The sequence below is a fragment of the Rhopalosiphum padi genome, chromosome 3, assembly GCF_020882245.1.
Source record: "Rhopalosiphum padi isolate XX-2018 chromosome 3, ASM2088224v1, whole genome shotgun sequence".
Classification (NCBI taxonomy): Eukaryota; Metazoa; Arthropoda; class Insecta; order Hemiptera; family Aphididae; genus Rhopalosiphum; species Rhopalosiphum padi.
Genome location: NC_083599.1, coordinates 36,352,166 through 36,375,278, shown reverse-complemented (window position 1 = coordinate 36,375,278; position 23,113 = coordinate 36,352,166). Strand labels below are relative to the sequence as shown.

At 24.0% G+C, this 23,113-nt stretch overlaps 2 protein-coding genes across 2 annotated transcripts; both read right to left on the bottom strand.

Annotated features, from left to right (window-relative positions):
- Positions 1–2,109: 2,109 nt before the first annotated feature.
- On the bottom strand, positions 2,110–14,149 carry LOC132927346 (G2/mitotic-specific cyclin-B3). Its single transcript, XM_060991857.1, has 10 exons — positions 13,845–14,149; positions 11,646–11,763; positions 5,344–5,489; positions 5,025–5,210; positions 4,843–4,957; positions 4,534–4,764; positions 4,309–4,467; positions 4,074–4,248; positions 3,279–3,381; positions 2,110–3,204 (listed from the first exon to the last, which is right to left on the bottom strand). Exons 2-10 carry the CDS (start codon positions 11,760–11,762, stop codon positions 3,144–3,146), a joined length of 1,293 nt encoding a protein of 430 aa, XP_060847840.1. The 5' UTR covers position 11,763; positions 13,845–14,149; the 3' UTR covers positions 2,110–3,143.
- Positions 14,150–15,753: 1,604 nt separating this feature from the next.
- LOC132926969 (type 1 phosphatidylinositol 4,5-bisphosphate 4-phosphatase) lies at positions 15,754–22,501 on the bottom strand. Its single transcript, XM_060991408.1, has 6 exons — positions 21,425–22,501; positions 18,075–18,274; positions 17,703–17,912; positions 16,779–16,828; positions 16,551–16,696; positions 15,754–16,477 (listed from the first exon to the last, which is right to left on the bottom strand). Exons 1-6 carry the CDS (start codon positions 21,486–21,488, stop codon positions 16,392–16,394), a joined length of 756 nt encoding a protein of 251 aa, XP_060847391.1. The 5' UTR covers positions 21,489–22,501; the 3' UTR covers positions 15,754–16,391.
- Positions 22,502–23,113: the final 612 nt, after the last annotated feature.

Here is a 23,113-nt window from a genome sequence, read left to right as displayed (position 1 = left end):
AATAAAAGCGAGTATTTATATAGGTACCAAATTGACCTCTCAACTTCTCGTTGCCGATCACATTTCCAGTATTTCCACGATCATTTGTAAAAAGCTTAAGCATTATATTTATTTTGTTTTAAATGTCACGTCGTGCGATGGTTCGAAGATTGAAAACTCACTACAATTACACATGCGCATATCGTGTACATCTTTTACAAATTAAGCTTAATAATGTGACGTGCAATCTTAATTAAAATATATTTATTTATCGATAAGCAACGATAATCGTGAAAAATATACGGCTAAATTTGTGTACAGTAATGGAATATCGGATATCCAGCATTATAAAATCTGTGTGCGGTTTTGTTTCATGCGTATTTTGCGCGTTTGTGCTGTAACGAGCAACGCCCTCATAGGCATGTGAAATTTCCAAAGTTGGACCAACTCAATTTTTGGACACGACACTACGACAGACAACGTTTAGCTGTAAGCCCGGCTTATGATAATTATTATAATGTCTCGTAGCACTATGATATACCTCGTGGGCCTGTTTAATGATATTTATTTAATAGGAAAGATAGTGTTATTATCAAAGTGGATATACAAATACAACCAAGCATGATGCATCAACAATGATAATTTGTACTGTCAGGGTCATAAGACGATGGCGCTACTTAACCGCTAAATGATTTTTCCTAGGACCGTATAATCTTTAGTAGTAAAAACAGGTCTACGAAGAATGCGTAACTTCCCTTTCAGCGTTTGATTTTTTACGTTGACGTTTGCAATCATCCCGATTTATTTGTTACCTATCTTATATCTACCACGGACTTGTAAATGTATACACACATTTGTATCCATTTACTTTCGGCATGGAGTACATTGTATAACTATTTTGATCTATGCTTATTGCTTTCAATAAGTAATTTACATATTATCATGACAAATTATAATTCGTATAATTTGTCATGCATATTATGATGTGATTACGTTGTATTTGTAAATATAAATATACAAATATATTATATATATATATATATATATACTATTATATAATATAATATATACCTTTTAAATCTGGTCCTGTATCAATAATATAACTTTTTAACAGATTTCTTCACTATACTAATCAATATTGTAAATTGTAATTGATTAATAATCAACATTAATTTAATTCAAATTATAGATTTTTACTGGAGCCACGAATTGTATTTTTTTTATTCTCTACAACGATGTTTTCTTATTATGTAGTTGATTTCACGTTTTGGAGCAGGAAAATACTTCATTCTTTTATTTTGAAAACTATTTTTAATAAAAAATAATTAGTTGGTACTATTGAGTTTTAGACACTGAAAAGTATAAAGCTCAGTAATTTTCAAAACCAGATAAAACTTATAGTTGTACACAAATTTTTTAACAAAATCTAATTTCTTTTTTTTTGTAATTCAAAAATAAAAATCATAAATACAACATTTTCATCAATTATTAGTATATTTTCTGCATAATATTATTCTTTAATTTTTTTTTAGCTATTTGTAAATTTAAAATTTTAGATTTTTTTTTTTAAAAATCTTGAAAATGTACAATATATGTCTCATAAGTTGTCTTAAGGCTAGTCAAATAAAAAACAAAAATCAATAAATGATTGTACGATTTGTATTATATACATAAAAATATTAAAAACCAATAAAATATATTTCATGTTTATTTTACAGGTACTAAATATTAACTAAAAACACTACTAGTCAAACTATAAGTACTAAAGTACCTAATGTTGAATATTGTATTTGTTCATAAAATATAATTCATAGCAATAATATAAATATTACACTGTCATGTTATATTATCCATGGACCCAGTCAAATTTACTACTTCAATATGGATAATTTAGACTTTAGAGTAAAGGAAGGTAGTTTTAAATTAGGAACAATAGAATGGAAGTACCTATAATATTATTGCTTTTACTTTATTTTTGGTTATCAAGAGTTAAGCTTATGGATAAAACCACATTATCAAATAAATAATTTTAAAATATGGATTTAAAATTAAATATAATTTAAAACATTTTATTTTATTAGATATTAATAAATTATAATCAAAAAAAAATATTAAATAAAAAACTGTAAATATAAAATATCACCAATAAGCATATATAATTTCAGTCTTTACTGATTACATTTTTAACCTACATTTATACACATTGACAATTTTTTATATCTGACCAATAATAAGTGATAGTTTCTAATTTTATTGATATTGTAGATCATAGATAATCTATTTTATTGTATACACACTATATATCCACTAATAAATTACAAACATGCAAAAAGAAAAGAAACTAAAAATGTAAGAAACATGCAAAAAATATGAAATAAATTGGTGTTATTTTAACAAGAATAATTTAAAACGTGCACAATTCCTATCAGATTTAAAATAGCTTATTTTAATAAATATTTATTTATTTACATATAAATCCATTCCTTGATTAAATATGACTAAAATAAAATGAAACTAGTCATTGATTAACAACATAATTGACTTAATTTTTTTTTTATTAAAATTAAATTTAACAATACAAAATAGTTACCCAAGTACAAAAATGAATACCCAAAAATATAACACTGAAAAGAGGAGTTCAATACAACTATAGTTTTATATAATATAGTTACTTACAATATATTGAAAAAAAAAAATACATATTATATACTACGATATACAATTTTTTAATCGAAGTGGGATGAAAGGCGATAATACAAATTAAAGGTTATTTCGTTCACATCAGACTATAACATTATCAATATGATAAAAATAAAACATTTATTGTGTAATCAGTACAACAGTCTGATATGAAAAAAAAATTGTAATACGTATAATATAAGTACATGTTGAGTATATTCTAACATTTTAAAACAGTAATTATAAATATAAATTAACGATAGTTTCATTGTTCAAGTTATTTTTAAAGTGATTAACTACAAAACAATTTTAAATGGATAATATACATTGTACGTTTTATATAATATGTGTAATTTGTTGAATAAGTGTACCCGTCTAAAAAACCTTATTAAAAAAATAAAGTAAAAAAAAAACAATGATTATTATATTTGTAGATAACTAAACAAAAATGCATTTTATTTCCAAATATGCTGAATATTCCTGGTTTAGTCAAAAGTAAGTTTGGAATTGCTTAATAATGACTTATTAGCAACTTTGAAAAAAGTCCTGAAAAAAAAAATAATAATTTCAATATAACATTTTATTCAATTTTCTTAAATAGATTTTTGAAAAATATTTACTCATGCGAATATTTTTGTTTAACAGCAGACAGATTTGAAGTTTGAGTATGCAACATGTTGTTTAATTCAATTACTGTTTCTTTTATTGTCGTTACTTCATAATCTTAAAATAAACAATTAATTAATTAATGTAATAGGATTTAATGCAAAGATAACTTTGATATGATTAATTTGATTAATTAGTAGGGTATACTTGAAGCTAGTTAGCTTTCTTCTTTGCAACTTAAGATTGTCCCTTATTTTAAGTTATTTATTATATTATAATTACTTCATTGTAAACTTTATATTTGTGTTGAAAATATAATTAATAGTTATGATTATAATATTGCACATTAGTTGCATCATAATATTGTTATAGTATATGTAAATAACACAATTATGTATTTCTGTAATATGATCATAAGATCACTTTTAAAATGTACATAAAAACGAACAAATGCATACTGTGATTACTGAATTTTAGTATTGACCAGTAGATTTTAACTAACATACTGGACAACATAAATGTTGCCAAAAGAAAATTTTTTGTTGTCTTATAGATGATAGTTTATTACAGGATAACAAGCCAACAATTATGTTTTGTAAAAATTATGAGGTTTAAAATTATTATAAAATTGTATTTAAAAAATATATTAAATATTAATTTCTCATGTTTAATTTTGTTTGTCATTTCATTGAATAATTGAAAGTTTGAAGTAAAAAATAATAATTAAGATTTTCTATGATGGAATAATAATAAAGCTCAATATAATTTTTTTTTTAATTTTTTATTTCTTAATAAAATATAAATATTACCTGTATATTTAAGGAATTCTTTTGTTTCAATTACTTTATTACACATTTTAAATGCCAAGTATAAGGATGCTGCAGCTTTCAGTGAATCCTTTAAAGTCACAAATTTGTATTCTAACAAACTGCATTCCAATATATATCTTGCTAATGTTAATAAAATCATTTGACATTTCATACACTAAAAATTGAAGTGAAAATTAAAATTTTAGTAACAATGAATGACAAACAATTCACTTACACGAGCATATCGCCTCAAAAATACATAAGACAGAGGAACGTTGATTTCATACTTTAAAGCTCTAAATAATTCTCTTTCTGTAACAAATAATTCTTCTTCTGTATAAATGTACTTGCTATGTTTGACTAGGTCATATGGGAAACCTGGCTCCCCCCTCTCCTACACAAAAACAAAATTAATTAGTTATAATTAAATAATAAGTATTATAAAATGATTTTTACTTACATCAATCTTAGTAGCTAACAATAATGCTCCAGAGGCCAAAAGTTGAAATTTATTTTGTAACGTTTCATTTTCCATTAAATATAGATCAATTAGTTTGACAGCCATGTACAACACTTCATGATTTAAACCATACATTTCTTGCAGGCTGACTAACCAGTTAACAACAATTGCTCGGTGTTTTGCAGTTAATTCAGGTTGATTACTAATATAATCAGTAACAATGAAATGGTCCTATGAAAGAATGAATTAATATATTTTGCAATCGTTATTGGTTCCATAGTTCATTATAAAAATTTAAATTTAACTAACTTCTCTTTGTCTGAGATATTTTATAATATCTCTTGCATAACAACCCACATAAATGAAATTATTCCAACTGGCCTGATCTATTTCAAATATTTCTTCTGCATTACTATTAACACTCCTATAATAGAACAAGACCAATACAATATTATTATAAATTAAAAAATGGTAATTAATTATTAACATACAATTCTTGTGCAGCAGAGTGATATAAATCTGAGTGATTGATTTCAAGAGAGGAGCTGTGAGTGTTATCAACAGCAGTTGTATAAAGATCATCAGATTTTGCAGAATGCCTTGAAGCTACTGTTTCTTCAAGTGTTGATTTAAATAGATTACTATCTTCTGAACTATTTAAAGACAAACGTGCAATTCTGAAATTAAAATAAAAAATACATTTTTATTCTAAATATAATTCAGATATTTAGGAATTAAAAATATTTAATACACACAATATTACTTATTTATTATTAATTAATAACAATTTATAAATAAAATAATACTAACTCTTTTTTACTTGAACGGGTTTCTGGTTTCTTAATAACAATAGATTGAGAAATTTCTTTTTTTTCTTGTGTGACCTTACATGTCTTTTCAGTCTTCGTAAAATTATCATCTTTGACAATTTCTAATTTGTTAGTTGTTTTAGTACCCTGAAAAATATGAATTCAATTTAATAATAACAAGTATTAAAGCAGATTAAAATAGGCAAATTATAATTTAATAATTTACAATAAAAAAAAATTGTTTTTATATTTTGTTTCTGTTTTACAAAGGTACAAATATTTTCAATTTCTTTTACAAGAGTAATAGTGTAATACAATGTACATACAACAAAACTAAAAGGGGATTTTCTGCAGTATTATACATGTCAAATAAACAATGTAATTGAGCACTTACTGAGGATTAGTTAAATTTGAATTATTTCAATAATAAATCATTGCATTTAGCATATTTTTTTAAAAATGATATTGAGTGAAGGTAGTTTATTCTCATTACTTAAAATATTTTAATAATTTTAACCAAAATATATTGCATTAATTATAATTTAAGAATATATTTATCATACACCTGTAACTATAAAATTTGTCTTTATAAATAATATTTTTTGAATTACAACAAAATAACTAAAATTGTTATTTTGTTTTTATTTTATCCAATTATGTGATGTTAGTTTTAATACAAGAGTGAATTGAACTATTATTAAAATTAAAAGTATCAATGTTGTCTAAGCTTAAGTGTTAGCTTTTTTGATATTTTAATTTGTGAGCTAAATAAGAGCATTTTTAATTAGTAATCATTTACATATTCATCTTGCTTCCTTTTAAATTTAAAAATATGTGTATAATAAAAACATATGACTATTTTGATATATTTTAAATTACTATAAGAACATCTTATAATTTGTCTTACATATTTAAGCTTTTTGACTAAATATAAGAGTTTTTATAAAATGCTTATAACTTAGGTAACAGTTAAATGTTTTAGGTTTCTGCAGTTCATATTTTTTTAACAACAACAAATAACTATAATTGTTTTAATAAAAAATTGCAAATATTATATAGTAATATTATGTCATATAATGCTATGAGTGGTTATTAATTGATAAGTTAAAAGACGCACTACCTGCATATATTGTCTCTGTGTTAATAATATATAACATTGTGACCTATTATCAAACTTTTACGGTTTTTTTACGATATTTTAATTTTTGAGTGAATTATGAGCATTTTCAAATTTAAATATTTACATACTTACAACTTGCTTAAAAATTAAAATACTGTAAAAATCTGATGATAGAACATTGATAATGTTCTCACTTTAAAGTTTGATAATAGGTCATTTCACTCTAATATTTAAGCTAAACACACAAAATTGATCCCACAGAACGAAAATTTGACATGTTATACATTTTTAAGATGGAAATAACACATGTGGGTGTAGCATCCTCTTAATACAAATTAAAGTAATAATGAGTAAATAATGGGTTAATACATAGAACAATATAAATACAATCATGGCATAAACACATTTTAATTAATCTAAATATTTTGAAAATTTAATTGTATATAAGTAGTGAGTAATTACAACAATTTTCTAGTCCCTATTAATAATATCCTTGTGTTACAATAAAATAAATAAAATCATTTATTTTTGTTTAAATAGGTATCCAATTTTGTAAAAAGTAATAGACAAAATCAGAATAAGCCAGTATTGACTATTGAATCCTCTAAAAATTTGAATACATATTTTCAAAATTCATTATTCGTTAATAAAATAGTTTAAATTAATACCATATATTATTGTTATTAACTTTTGAATCAATACCAACTTATCTTAAAATTGTATAATTAGGCTATGGTATAAATAGTCCATAGCTTAACATTAATCTAAACATTTAGAAATTTGTTTTGTTTATAGTAAAATATATTAATATAAGGGTTCCAAATTCCTATACACAATATTTTTAAATCCAAAAATAACTACTTATGGGACCTTTGTATTAAATTTTCAAATTCTTTGGTAATGTGTATAATTTTTTATTGATATTCATAAAGAATCGTACAAAAATTTCAAATATCTATAGAGAATTAAAAAAAATTAAAAATATTTAGAAAATTATACTATGTGTAGGAAATGCTAGTATGAACATATGTTGAACATTTTTAACTACAAAATAATTTGTAGTTTGATAATTTTGAAATGAACAACTTATTAGGAACCTCCTACTAAATGTTCAACCATCTTACTCATTTATACATTTTTATCATCATTTATATAAAAATAAATATTATTGCCTAATTTTCTAATAGACACATGAAAAAAAAAGTTATTGTACACAAATTTAACAAATTTAGTGTTATTGATTTAATATGAAAAAATGTTATCTTTATATTCCTGGGGAAAACATAATATAAATTATTTCTTTATATCCTAGGACTGTAGTCACCAGGTATTATGGCATTTGATACCTATAGATCATAAAATATTAGTATGAAATATTAACAAATTTGGTATCAAATAATTTGGTACGGCTTACAACTTGTTAAGTTCATATTTAATAAATAGAAAACAACACATTCGAATAAACAATGAATTAAGTGAAGAAACTTTAATAGTGAGTGGTGTACCTCAAGGGACAACTCTATCACCCACATTGTTTAATATGCATGTAAACCAAATTAATTACTTGAATACATATGAAAAAATAGTTTGTTATGCAGATGATACAGTACTCTTTGTTGAAGGCCTGTCCTGGGATGAAGTATTTGCTAGTGTACTTTCAGACTTGAGTAAAATCCAAAAGTGATTAAGTGAAAATAATTTATTTCTAAACTTAGAAAAAACATACATAATACCACATTATATAGTTAAATCGAATCAACCAAATAAAACAAGTCTATGTATACACGAGAATGAGTGTTTAAACCAAAATCAAAATGTATATACATGCAAAACCTTTGTAAAAATAGTTAAAAACTGTAAATATTTAGGTATAGAAATGTGTTATAAGTAGAACACAGATATCAATGCACTTAAAAGTATTGAAATATGCCATATAATATGTAGTAAAAATTATGAAAATATGCAAAAAATATGCAAGAATTTTTTATTTATTTAAAATTTACAATAAAACTTATAATAATTAATTACTTAAATACTTAATAAAAAAAATGTAGGGAATTTTCTGAACTTAATTTATTTTTAAAATGAATAATCATATGCACTTCGAGTTTTTCTTCTGTGAAGCTGTGTCGTTTATCGATTAACATATTTTTAAAGACTGAGAACGAATGTTCGACGTCAACCGAAGTTATTGGGGCATATTTGAAGTTTACGTCGTAATCGATTATTTATCTTATAACTAAATATATATATTAATTATTATTTAGTGACTATGAAATTTAGTTTTAATTTTTCTACTTGACAAAATATTATTTTATACATTTTTTTAAATTTTTGCTTCAATATGCAATAAATTTTGAATTTTGCCAAAATATGTAAAATTATGCAATAACCTTTAAATATGCAAAAAAAATTTCACCATTAGCTTCAAATTATGATGATTTAAGGAGATAACTGACAAAAATCCAAAAATATTAAAAGGAAAAAAATATGCGATTGCATAGAAATCCGCACTTTAGTTATAAGTCATAAAACATTTCTATATTTAAACTTATAACCTTAAATGGAATGACCAAAAAAAATTTGTAACAAATAAATTAAGAAAAATTTATTTGTTATTTATATTGTATTTAAAAATTTAACAAATATCTTAGAATTTAAGAATATTAGAGTAGTGTATCAAGGATTAATAGAATCCATAATTAATTATGGTCCAACTATTGATTCATTAAAAAAAATACAAAATAAAATACTAAAAATTATTCTAAAAAAAGACTCAAGATACCACACAAAATGCTTATACAATGATATGAATGTACTATCAGTAAAAAAATTATTTTATAAAGCTTCAGTAATGTATATAATTAAAAATAACCTAACTTTTAAAACTGAACATGAACATAATACTCAACAAATATCTAAAATCAAAGTACCAACTATGCACAAAAAATTAACATCAATCCACATACTTATATATCAGTAAAAAAATTTACAATATATTACCATAAAAAATTAAACAAAGCAACTCTTTCAAGATTCTTAAAAATCTACAAAAAAAATTACACTTTGGTTACTACAAGAACAAAATATAAACAACAGACTCACAATAAATGTATAGGATTATTGTATTATTTACTAATATTAATTTATTTATTTTAGTAATTATTGATAAATTTAGTATTATAAATATGTATTTAATTAGAAAATTTTTTACACATTATAATATTATATTATATAAACAAAGAAAAGATATGTACTTATCTATACTGATATTTTAATTAAGTGAAAATGTTTATTACAAATTGTAATCTTTTAATTTTATATTTAATAATTATTGAATTTATTTAAACTGTGAACTCGTGGGCCCCCACACGAACATGTTCAGTGGGGCCCATTATCTTCTTGAAGAATAAATAAAAAAAAAATATAAAAATTTAAAAAATAATACAGATTTATTCCTGATTCCTCGCTACTTTCCTAATTATGTTGTAAATAATCATATCTTCCTATAAAATTAAATGATTTAATATTGTGCCTACTATACATATTATAATAATATTTTAACATTGATTTGTGTCAATAATAGCGTTCCATTCTAAGTTTGGCTTCCAAGTTGCATTATGATGTCACTCGTATAGTAAAATAAGATATTACATGAGTCTGGATCTGAATACAATTTAACATTATAGTCGGTAGATCAATATTTGACAAACTGGCCAGCCGTCACATATGGCTCGCCCTCACTACTGGTTTATCTATTAATCTTTGTACGGACAAAATTATAATAATTAATTAATGACTATTTATCCAGATTTTATAAGCCTGAATAAATAGTATTATTTACCTGGTAATTAATTCAACTATTACTTCAACAGTTTTTTTTCTTTCATTTTTTGATATTATAACAAAGAAGGATTCTACTTAAGTAACTGTCTAAGAGAGGCCACAAGGCTCTAAATCGGGTCCTGATTATACCAAATATAGAAAATTATAATATAAACACTAAGTAAAAATTTTAAGTTTCTATGGTCTTTTGTTTTTGAATTATAACAAAATAAAAAATTAATTTTTTTTTAAACAAAGTTTTTGATGCAAAAAAATATGTATCAAGTCATAAGTCATGTCAAGTTTATGTATCAATATATTATAATATATTCATAGTTCATACAAGTACATGTTTAAATCTAAATGAAATTTACATTAATAAAACCCATATAATAACATTAATTTTGGTGTGTTGTGTTGTGTTGTTTAATGGTCAATACTCAGTAGGTCTGTTTATAAATTCATACTAATTATGCAGTTTTTTAGTAAATTAATCAAAAATTGCACCTATTTTTGTATTCGAGTGCACTTACAATTATCTTTGCTGATAGCCTTTTATTGCTATGTTTATGCATTTATAAATATAAATAATATAGAACTTACATTTTAAAATATTGTATGTTAATCTGAAATATTTTTTTCTAGAACAGTAACAATTAAAAGCTCATTTTAATGTATAAGTATTATTATTTTAAATTGTCATAAAGTCACATGGCTCTTTTTTATGATTATCAATATTTTACCTGGTATTATAATACAATTAAATTCACCAGTAAACACATTTATTTATTTTAAGTTATTTTAAATATATTTACTATTTATTTAAATTAAAATATTTTATACCTCAAACAATATATTCTGAAAAATTGTTATTATTTACTTAATAATCTTTAATTGTATCGGTCTTATTTCAATATTAGTTCATGATTTTTACCAAAAATGTCATTTTAAAATTTATCAAATATTAATTTTATATTGGTTAAATTAGTTGGAAAACTCTAATTTTAATTGCTGAAACAATGGATAATTTTTAACTGTTATCTTTCTTAAAAACGATTTAGAATAATATTAACAACACTCATTATTTAGTTCATTATTTTTTTTATAACTTTCATCTGTTTTAACAAACAAATTAGATTATCAGGATGACGATTTACAAAATATTATCATTTTTAATTAAATTAACTGCTTAAACTAAACATTTTAATCCTATAAGAAACCGTTAATCTTATTTAATTATATGACTAAATAAAATATATAATATAATGATCATAACTTGTTATTCCAAAACAAAAACTTGTCTATAATTTTTAAATATATAAATAATAAGATAAAAGACAAAATGAAAAACTACTTACATTATTTGTTATAAGATCTAACAAAGCAGCTCTTCTATCTAATGGACGATTCTCTTTAGAATAAGGTTCGGTTTTTAAACCGGTTTTTTTTAACTGATGTCGAGTGATGGGTGGCATTCTGAAATAAAATTTTAAAAACATAAAGCACAGTTTGATTTATTTTATTGATAAAAAAAAAAACCATCTATTATTAAAATTCAATTAGTTTAGTTGTTATTACGGAAGTATCAAAATGTAAAAGTTTTGATACTAAAATAATTCAATTTCATCATAAAGATACTCAAAAGGTTAAGGTAATACTTATTACCAAAATAATAACTTATAGTATTTTGTATACTGATAAATTTGCAGACATAATTTATTGGCCTATTGTTTAATAATATGCATATTAGTAATTACATTTAGCTGCTAATATATTTTTACCTACAATAAATTGTTATTTAATCAGATTTTTCTTTAGTTATGTATCTAAATTGTTTAAGCTGTATGTTTTAATTTATCGATATAACTACCAAATTATTATTATTAGATATAAGTAAAAAATAATTTATTGATTTATTAATATTAGGTTTAACAATAATAGCATCATGATAAAATGTATTATTTTTTTAAATTTCTAAGTTAAAATTATCACAAATAAATTAATTAATTAATTTCCCTCTATTTTATATTAAATTAGATATGCTATACGAATATCTGTTATTTTTTAAAGCTCTTGCATACTTTTTTGCTTCTCTACGAGTTTCTAAGGTTTGAATAAAACACTAAATGTAGTGCAGTTTTTTTCAATGTAATATGATGGCTAATAGTCTACATTTTACAACAATCTAAAATAAAATAAAGTCAAAAACCACTTAAATTTTTTTTCTTGATTTTTTTCCAAATAACTAAAAAAAATTTAGTAGTAAATTACCAAAACTATACAATTTTACTATAATGTTATGATTTATTTTTTTAAAATAGAAGTTTCTTTTGTTTCATTCAAAACTGATTTCAAAATTAATTTTTTTTTCATTACAAATAAAAAACTACAAAATGGCTATTTTCAAATTAAATAGCCTGTTTCTTTATAATCAGGGTTCGGGATTTAAAGCATTTGCTTATTTTTACAGATTGACTTATAATGTAGCAGAATGCTATGGAAGTATATGTCATGTTACAACACATTCAATATGGTTTTTTCAGAAGATCCTCAGAAAATCTATAAACATAAGGCAAAATGTCTCGGAAATGAAATTTAATTTTTTTATAATATAAAGATTTGTTTATCTGTTTTGATTTTTTAGTTAGAAACTTTTCCTAATCATTTTGTTTCAACATTTTTGTAATCTTTAATTATATAATTTTAAGTATAGTTACAAATTAAATTAAGTAACTGCTTTATCATGTAAAAAGAAAATTTATTTTATTATTATTAAATATTTTTGCTCAAATTTAAGTATTTTAAATGCTTATTTGACTGCTTATAATGATGTTTATAAGCGCCTATTTTAATGATTTTAGTGCTATAAGTCCCGAAACCCTGTTTATAATTATAAAAAAAATTCAAAAAAAAAAATAAGTGGATATCGACTTATTTTAATTTTAAACCATTGTAAAACTAAATTATACCATTATATAAGGTAGACTGTTAGCCATATATTACATTGAAAAAACTGCACTACAATATATGCATTATTTTTCAAATTACAGTAACTGACATTCCAATTAATTCATAATGTATATGCATTTAACCTACTCATATTTATACTATTTTATGGTTAGGTAGTACCTACACAAAATAGTGGTAGATAAATACTAAAGAATGAATAATTATACTTCAAAAAATAATTAATCAGAGCGTATGGTAAGTTGAGTTGTCGTAAGAATGCATTATTTACCTATCACAAATAATACTCTGAGTAATACACTTATACATATCATGAACATTTGGCTTTATATAAAATTTTAAATATAACAGTAGATTTAATTTAGAATTTGAAACAATTTTTTAATTTGACAACAAGTTAATTATAAAGAAACAGGCAAAATGGATAATTTCATTACAACAAACATATTATTGAAAATAATAATAAAAATGGTTTGCAATAAAACGTTCATTCGTAGTGTCACAATAATAAACCAAATCCCTCTAAACGATAAACAAAAGTAGCTAAGACAGCAATAGACAGGTTAGTGTAAACTATAAAATAGACTTACTTGATAATGGACAAGCGTCCAAGTTGTTCACACTTACGAGTTGCGATTATAAATTATAATAAATAACAAAAATAATAATTATGATGATGTTGATGATAATAATTAATAACTAACAGAGACTTATTAACAAGACTGTATTTTGTTCACACCACACGCACGTTTAGTGTTTACCAGACAATCGAATGAAACGATTGGAACGAAACGGCGATCACTGAACACACCATATCACTAAAAGAAATGACTAATTAGTATTAGTATGAGTAATTACACGAAAAAAATAATATAACCGTTACGCGTTATCAAAGTATAAAACCGTGTTTTTCGGGTACAACGCACATACAGTATGACGTCAAATTATCTATTGATAAGAATGGCGGTTCTAAACAAACTGTTATCACTTATCATGGTTCATTAATTGAACTTCATTCCATAAGAAATACGTGGGTAGGAGAAATGTTTGAAAAAAATTGACTTAGTTTGTATTTTTTTTATTAGAAACATGTTCTTTTTAAGTTTATTTATGCTTGACCGCCAGAAATATGAAGCTAAACCCTTTTTTCGTTCAGTACAAACAATTTATATTATTTTGTAATTTTGTAGCACACATTTTACACAAATCATTCAGTTAAGTATTATTAATTTTTACCATTGCAATTATTACATAGAAGTATATACTATTTTCCACGCTCTGTACATTTTCTAAATATACTATAATATATTTATTTTATTTGTTGTGTTTTTCTATTTGAACCATAACCTTACACATTATTTTGTTTCAGTCATCTATATATCAATTAAATGTCACTGGTTTTCCTTTTGTCGAGTTTTTTTAAAACGAGTAGAAATGATTACTTATTAGACAGTTTGCAAATGTTGAAAAACTATTTTATGCTATATATAGTAATACGGTATACACTATAGGCGTACAAAAAAGAGAAAATACTAATGATGTGATATCGGCACGTCCTCATATTCTGTATTTTTTATTATTTTATAACATATTATTATGATTAAGAACTCATAGATTAGATACAGACTATACTTTGTCGTGGACTACTGTATATTCCTAATGACTAGAGAAATTGTTAATCTGGCTATAATTTAATTAATTACACTAATAATGAGAAATTTCTATGCTATGTTAAAAGTAATTCTTAGGTATCAAATTTGTTATTATGTCACTCATACAACGTAGCTAAGACTGCATTCAAATTTCAAGGATATTTATTTTAAAGTTAAGATTGTATTACTATCTGGTAATCTTTTTTCCTATTCACAAAAATTTAAATCAAACACTTCTTGACCATAGGTATCATGCATACTATCTTGACAAAATATAATGCATTTCTTCCGATTGGTATACACAACATATTTTAAAAGCTAGGCAATAAAATATTTGGTGAGCACAGTTGTATCACTTGCGATGTCCTAAAACTAAAATAGTATAAAGAAGATAAAGGTACTATATCCTTTCAATAGAGTCCCAAGTTTTTGTAGCAGTACATAAGTACCTACCTAAATACGATAGGTAATGTAATTATTCATAAGTAATCTCAACTGGATCAACTTCTATAGTTTGTTCATTAATATTACTCATATTAGTGATTTTTCTTTATGTAATAAGGTCAAGTTCTAACAATAGTTTCATAAATACACAATTTGAATTGTGTCTGCAAAAATGTTTGCCACTAAAACGTCATTAAATAGTTAATAAAAAAATAACTTTCAAAATACCAAATTAAATTATAATAAAAATAGTAATAGTTAGTATTCTAACTCAGCTGGTAAATGATAACACTTACTGGTCAAATGATGTGTAAAAAATACATGTATTATTGAAGATTTATGAATTATATTAGCATAGCTAATATGTTAATAAATCATTATCAATAATAAATAACACTCGTCATCAAAATATATATATTGTTATTTGATAATAATTTTCAACTAGATTTTTTTTATATATATATATAGAATACAGTACAAGTATAATGTTAATAATAATTACAATTATATTAAAATAATGATATATAAATTATTCAGCATAAAATAACATAATCCAAATAATAAGTATGAACAAAAGATGCGTAAAAAATAGTATATAATAAATATAATGTCTATTGATATCTTTTGTCAGCAATTAAGTTTAAGAAATCATAATATTTTTTTTTTAGATAATAGATAATATAATTTAATTATTGAATTTAAGTTATCTGGAACAGACATGCATTTTATAAATGTTAGATTGAAGAATGTCTTAATCCTTTTTTTTTTTTTTTTTTTACTTAAAATAGAAGACTATGGTCATCAAAAATAATAATAATATGGAATTATTATTATTATTATTCAACATCACTGCACAAGTGTACACTTGTAAATAGAATCATTTTCTTCGTATTATAAGATTCAACAAATACATTTAATATTTAAAAAAAAAAAAAAAACAAGTGGTATAAAACTACAATAATTATTTACCATAGTATAAAATAATTTTTTTTTAACATTTAAAATGACCAATATTCTAATGATACAACTTATTAATATTTTTCAAACAGGTCCATCGATTGAGCTGACTTTAATTCGGCAATAGTATAAACATTTCCAAAGTGCTAAAAGTGTTAACATGAGGATTCCTATGAAACAATATAATATACCAACATTATAAAACCAGAATTATGTTTTAATATATTTTATTTCAATACTAACCAATATGAATTATGAAATAACCGTTGTGAGTCTTTGCATTTGAGTATGTAAAGAATACAACACCCCCACCAATAATAAACAGTATAACAGATAATATGAGGAAAAATATGGCTTTTGCTTTGGCAAATTCAGGACCAACAGAAGACCTATAACAAATAGTATTAACAAATATTATAAAAAATGCAATATCAGTTTTATTTTTTAGAAAAAAAACAAGAGGTTACTTACACTTTACGGCAATGTGGACATCTAGCCAATGCATTTTGTAACATGTTAAACTGAAATATAATTTGAATAATAATTAATCAAATTTAAATAATATAAAATATAAAATTACTTTTTTCTTATTTAATAATAACATGGGTATTATTCTAGACAGAGTTTAACTAGAGAGTGTTATTGATCTTTAAGACCAAAATTATTTTTATTTTAGTCGTTACGTTATTAAAATATTGCTTAACATATTGGTAATTAGCAATACTTTCTGTACTTGTGTAAAATTACAGTTTTACATAGTTTTAGATGAATATTATCAATTCATTTTATCATGGTAAATGTTTATATCAATAATCAGTCATTAGTTTCATAAACCCAATCAGATTTCAGATTCATTCTTTAAAATTAATTTAAATTAATAATTAAATTATTTTTTTTTTTGGATTCCTATTAACAGAACACATTTTTGTCTATAAAAATGATGTATTATTTGTTAGCTAGTGAGGATGAGTTTTGAAATCTACTATAATATATAATAATGTATATATAGTATATAATATATAATAATACATATATCCAAATAATTATACATAAAAATAACTTATAAATGGGTTAAAAACCCAAAGCAACACCACTCATTGCATTTTGCAACTTGACACTTCTCTTAGGTTAAATAAGCTCAAAAATAATTTAAATAATAAACAGTATAAACTATTAAATATAAAATAAAAAATTGCATTGTTATACAAAAACAAGTATTTGACTATCCACTAATATGTGAAAACTATAATTTAAAAAATAATTTTTATAGTAAATTAACAATAAAGTATTTATATCTATAGTTATCACCTAATAATTTATAATTTACTTAAAATAATCTTTAGTTCAGAATATTGAAAGTAGTCATAAAATTATTTAAATATTTTTAGCACTTACAAGGAATGTATCCTGGCAGTGCACACAAGTAACACGACACATTCCTGGAACCTGAGGAATCGGTGGTGTTACAGGACTTGGTGCCAAGTTTATAACTCTTTTGCAGTTTATACGAGGGCAAGCAATACGTTGTGATGTACTTTTGCAAATCAAAAGACAATGGCACAAACAGCGTACATATTTCTTGCCTGCTGGAGCACTTCTTATTGGCTAAAATTTGTAATTATAATTTAAATTATGGAATGTTTTTTTAAAATGTACATTTTACGTTTATAACATTTTAACATTTATATAATATAATATACAAAATACATAATATTGTAAATTCTAATTCTAATTCTTAGTTAACCAAATCAATTTAATTTTACTCACAGTAGCTTCATTGCAACGATTACATTTTACAACATGTTGTTCCCTTTTACCAATAACATCAATCATTTCTTGACAAACTCTACATGTCACTTTAGAGGCAGCATTTTCAGGTCCCATCTCAGGAACTGTAAAATCTGAATTTTCATTTGGTACATTAGTAGAAAATGTATTGGAACCAATAATGGATGATGAAGGAGAATCTAAAAAATAGTATAATTAATTGTATATTGTACATAAAAAGTTATGTATACATTCCAATATAACTAAATATATGTAAATATATATATCATAAATATATATTAAAATACCTAACAAATATTTTAGTAGATACTCTTAATCTTATCCACTTAAAAAGAATAATTTGTTTTAAAACATTTAAAACTATACTCTATTTATGTTAAGAAGAAACCTTGGCAGCCGAATTGCAAAGGTGTGTCTTTACAATACAGCAAGTGTATATCATTGACTAGGTGAGGAGTATGGACTGATGTTGTTATTTTGATGTCAGATGTAAGCTGTTTGCTACTGAGATCTCTTCTTAAAGTGAGTAGTTATGTGTAGATAGGCATTTGAGACTTTTTTAGTGTGAAAAATGTTTAAAAAAAAAATATATCAACATCAGTTAATAAATCTAAAATATTTTTTATATATCTATAAAATGTTTATAAAACATATTTATTAAATCAGGTATTGATAAATAAAATACTAACTATTAAAATATTTTAATACCTACATTTGTATAGCTTGATAAATGTATTTAGTTACAGAAAACACATAAATAATTTAAAATCAATATTAGTTAGTGGAATTTAATTTCATAGTATAAGACAACTATATTGTAATTTAATATTGACTTTTATAATGTACTTACACTTTAGTAACATTTAGTTTACCAGCCTTAACTATTTTATAATAAAAATATCCCATAAACTTTATTCACATTATCAATAAGAAAACGAAAATAAATTCATATACCACTATCCAAATGTATATTTAGGATTAGGATTTCTAAGTAAATATGTTTTTTTTTTATAAAATATGACTAACCAACTTGAACAAATATAAAATTGTATCATAAGATTCATAACACAATAAGCTTATATTTATTTTACATATTTCTTCAACTATACAAGTTTTAAATGAGCTATTCTCAACAATAATTTCAAATTAAATTAAAACATTTTCATAGGTTTTATAATCTGAAATCTTTATCTTTTTCTATGTTGAAATCCACAGTGACAATTAATGTTTTTTACCTGTTGATGAAATTATGACATGTCTTACACATGCACTTTATTCTATTAGACAAACTGTCAAACTATAAGAACTTAATTTTCTAATGTGGACAAGATATTAGAACAAAAATTTTGAAAACTCCCATCTGATTCAAAATATTGACGAGTATATAAATTGAATCATATCACAAACATATAAAATAATTAATATTTAAATAATAGTCATAGTTTTTAACATTTAAATACTTTTAAATTTTTTTAATCTTACTGGTATATTTTTTACTCAATATAAGTAAAAATGTAGTTTAAAATTCAACAAAATGTTTAAATTAAAGTTTCTCAAATATAGAAAATTATATTAATATATTAAACATTATTATTATATTTAAAAGAATAAAAAATGAGCATAGTTTATATTAAATTAGCTAATTTATAATTATAAACCAATATGTTACCAACCAGATTTTTGATTCAATTATTGTACATACCTACCTAGGTTCCAAGGGCATAGTTTACATGTAAAAACTGTAAACACAGCTATTACTTAAAAATAAAAAGTTAATAATGTTATTATGATTATAATACAAATTAAATCTTTGACTAATAATCTAATAATTAATAATCTTTGATAATTATGTTTAAAAAGATAAGATAATAATCTTAACGAATACGACAATGATGCATTTATCAGTTATCACATCTGATGGTGGAAAATCTATTTTCATTCTATTAATACTTGGTATTTGTGCATCAAACCACCGTGTATTTGTAAACACATATGACTTTGCATAAACCAGACAGTTCATTTTTCAATTTAGATGCCATTAAGTTAAAAGAGTTGTACATTTGTTTTTTATTAATTAAATGTAAAAATATAATAATAAATTTACAATATACTAGTTTTTCTGCTTGCATTTTCTCAAAACCTACACTATGCCACTGATAGGTTCAAAATAAAACAAAAAGGTTAATTATTTATTTTATACATTTTTAAACAATGGAATGTCACATTGGTCACAGACTTTAATGACATTCTATTGTATATTTTTATAGCGCTTTATCGGTTTTAAAACAAAAATTAATATATATTATACATAAAAAACCAAGTAAACCAGATTAAAAAACTAAAACTTACAGGAGATTTCAATAGTTTTTTGTTTAAGATGATTTTTTTTAATTTATAAGTAGTTATCTACATAAATCAAACAAGTACTAGACTATGTTTAAGAATTACTAAGGGACTAAGGGCCAACAATAATAATTTATGATTTAAAGACATTGATGATTTGAATATTTTAGTAATTAATAATAATATATTAGCATTTTATAGTTTGTCAGATTTATCAGAGCAGTTACTCTAGACTAAATATTACATAATTTTGTATTAAATGTAAAAATAAATATAAATAATAATTATCCTTAGAACCTACATAGCTCAGCAATTACAAAATTTTAATTTCTATGAATCTAAATTGAAATTAAAATCACAATTTTTAAAGAAGCCACTGAAGGTTTTCATTCAGAAAAAGAAAGTATTATATTTTCATAGAACACTATTTGAATTATATAATAATTTAAGTACTTATTCAAGAATATGGTTTTTAAGTAGATACACTTAAAAAATTAAAAATGTTATTTTGTTTTGAGGTAAAAAAAAAATACCTCGTGAACAGCTTTACAGTCACTATTTGTGTACCTTTGTTATATGAATTCATAATTGAAAGAAACTATTATCTTAGTATAATATAATATAATTATACGTAGAATTGAACATACAATGAAAAATAACTATGAACAAAAAATGTTTACGAACACAATGTTAAATACAACTAAAGGAATAGTACATAAAAAGGCCCAATAGTCTTGTGTCAATAATAATATCTATACAAAAAATATAGACAAAAGTAACTTGCAAAGAACTTTTCTAAGTTCAATCGAACAGACACTACTACACCTATTGATCGACAGATTATACATGTACACTACCTGATACACATGATGTTATTATATTAACATGCAACCATTATAGCCTTTGTGGTTTTCACGCACTTAAGACAAATGGAGAAAAAAACAGAGTACCTATCTGACAAATAAATTAACATCAGATCCGTTTACCTGCTTCCGACGCTTTTTGGGCGGTCAAATCGCCGTTGTCCAACAGTGGTTTCGTGTCCGGCATTTTTTTCACGATCGGCAATCAGCAATAACAAAAACACAATACAACAGCTATTGTTATTATTATTATTATTATTACTATCTAACTGCGTCGACAAGGGTGACAGACGCGGCCGACAGAGGAAACCGCCGCAAACGAGAACGGCCTACGGAATACTAAAGTAGAATAGAAACAAAGTCGTAAAAAGGACTTCCGTCTACCGTATACGGCGGGCGGCGGCTGCGTTTCGAGCTCCGTTGTCGTGTTAGTGTGTTACAGCAAATTATTATTTTTTTATCACTTCACACTTGTCCGTCGTGCGGTGTCGGTGTGTGGCTGGCTGGTCGGCGCGAGACCCAAAACAAACACCGAGCACAATAATAATAAAATATTGATAACGCGTTACGCGATCAATATGGCGAATGATCGTCGTCGCGCGTGACGCACAGGCACAGCAGTTAAGTAATGAAATATAAATAATTAATAACACAATTATAAAGTTGTTATTTGTATCGATAATTGAATTGGATGTTATTTAATTACGACTTTACGAGCGATGGCGATCGCCAATCGGGTTAGATGATCCCACTAACAAGTAACAGATTAGTATAATACCAATAACCAATACCACAACACAAACGAGTGACACGAAAATCGAAATTCGAAAGTATAATTAAAAATTTGGCCAGTGATAAAATTGTCACGAAAATATTGATATCAAATCAGGGAATATCGTAGAGATGATAGACTGATAGATCGGCCGTGCTTTGAACTTTCGAAAATTATGACATTTATTTTATTATTTTGTTAGATAACAATAAACTCAACGGACGACGACCGGAATGTAATAAATTTTATAATGTAATAACGAATTAACCAGTAACGACCAAGGCGATAATAAATTCTGTAATTAGAGCCTATTGGTGACCGCGAGATGTTGACGACGACACAACGGCACAAATGTCAAATACACGATTATATTAATATTATTATCGGCGGATGACGGAGGCGCGGAGTATTTTCTTTTCAGCTAGACACGATGATTATTCATTAATTAATAATTAGTAATAATTCAATTGAAATTATTATTATTAGTTTTTTTTTTTTTACTCTTCCTTATCTGTCAACCACTGACAACTTGCATATTATAATATTGTCATAGTTTTGACTTACTGACCATCGCCAACGACGTCGTGGGTTTTCCTTATCAACCAGTCGAAACCCACGAAATGTTATATTATTATCATTGACGTGACGACGTTCATTATTTTAGATTCTGAGCGGAGCGATAAATGTATTGATTTTACACTGATGTTTTTAAATGATAAAAGTTAAAAGGATGAAAAATTGTCCATAAAATGGTGTGATTTTCAAAAATGAGAGTATTTTGGAAAGGTCAAAATTAAAAACTCACTACTTATTTTTATAATCAGGAAAAACGAGATTTTTATGCAAATCCAATTTTCGACCAAATCGATTTGGTTTTTTTGTTCTAACTCGAAAACGAACAACTGTAAATACATGAAATTTGCATTAAATATTTATATTATCGTTTTTTATTTAGGATAAAATTTTCAAAGTTGTCTTTCAACTTTTTGAGTTATTTTATAGGCATGAGAAATTTTTAATTTTTATTATTTTTAGATTCT

What these genes read in the sequence shown, in the direction of transcription:
- LOC132926969 (XM_060991408.1), bottom strand. Translation starts at nt 21,488, where the DNA reads ATGCCGGACACGAAACCACTGTTGGACAACGGCGATTTGACCGCCCAA. An exon ending in CCAAAAAGCGTCGGAAGCAG is followed by an intron (nt 18,275 to 21,424) that starts GTAAACGGATCT and finishes ACTATTTTTTAG; the next exon opens with ATTCTCCTTCATCATCCATT. An exon ending in ACTGCCAGGATACATTCCTT is followed by an intron (nt 16,829 to 17,702) that starts GTAAGTGCTAAA and finishes ATTATATTTCAG; the next exon opens with TTTAACATGTTACAAAATGC.
- LOC132927346 (XM_060991857.1), bottom strand. Translation starts at nt 11,762, where the DNA reads ATGCCACCCATCACTCGACATCAGTTAAAAAAAACCGGTTTAAAAACC. An exon ending in TTTTGAGGCGATATGCTCGT is followed by an intron (nt 4,249 to 4,308) that starts GTAAGTGAATTG and finishes TTCAATTTTTAG; the next exon opens with TGTATGAAATGTCAAATGAT. An exon ending in AGAATTCCTTAAATATACAG is followed by an intron (nt 3,382 to 4,073) that starts GTAATATTTATA and finishes GTTTATTTTAAG; the next exon opens with ATTATGAAGTAACGACAATA.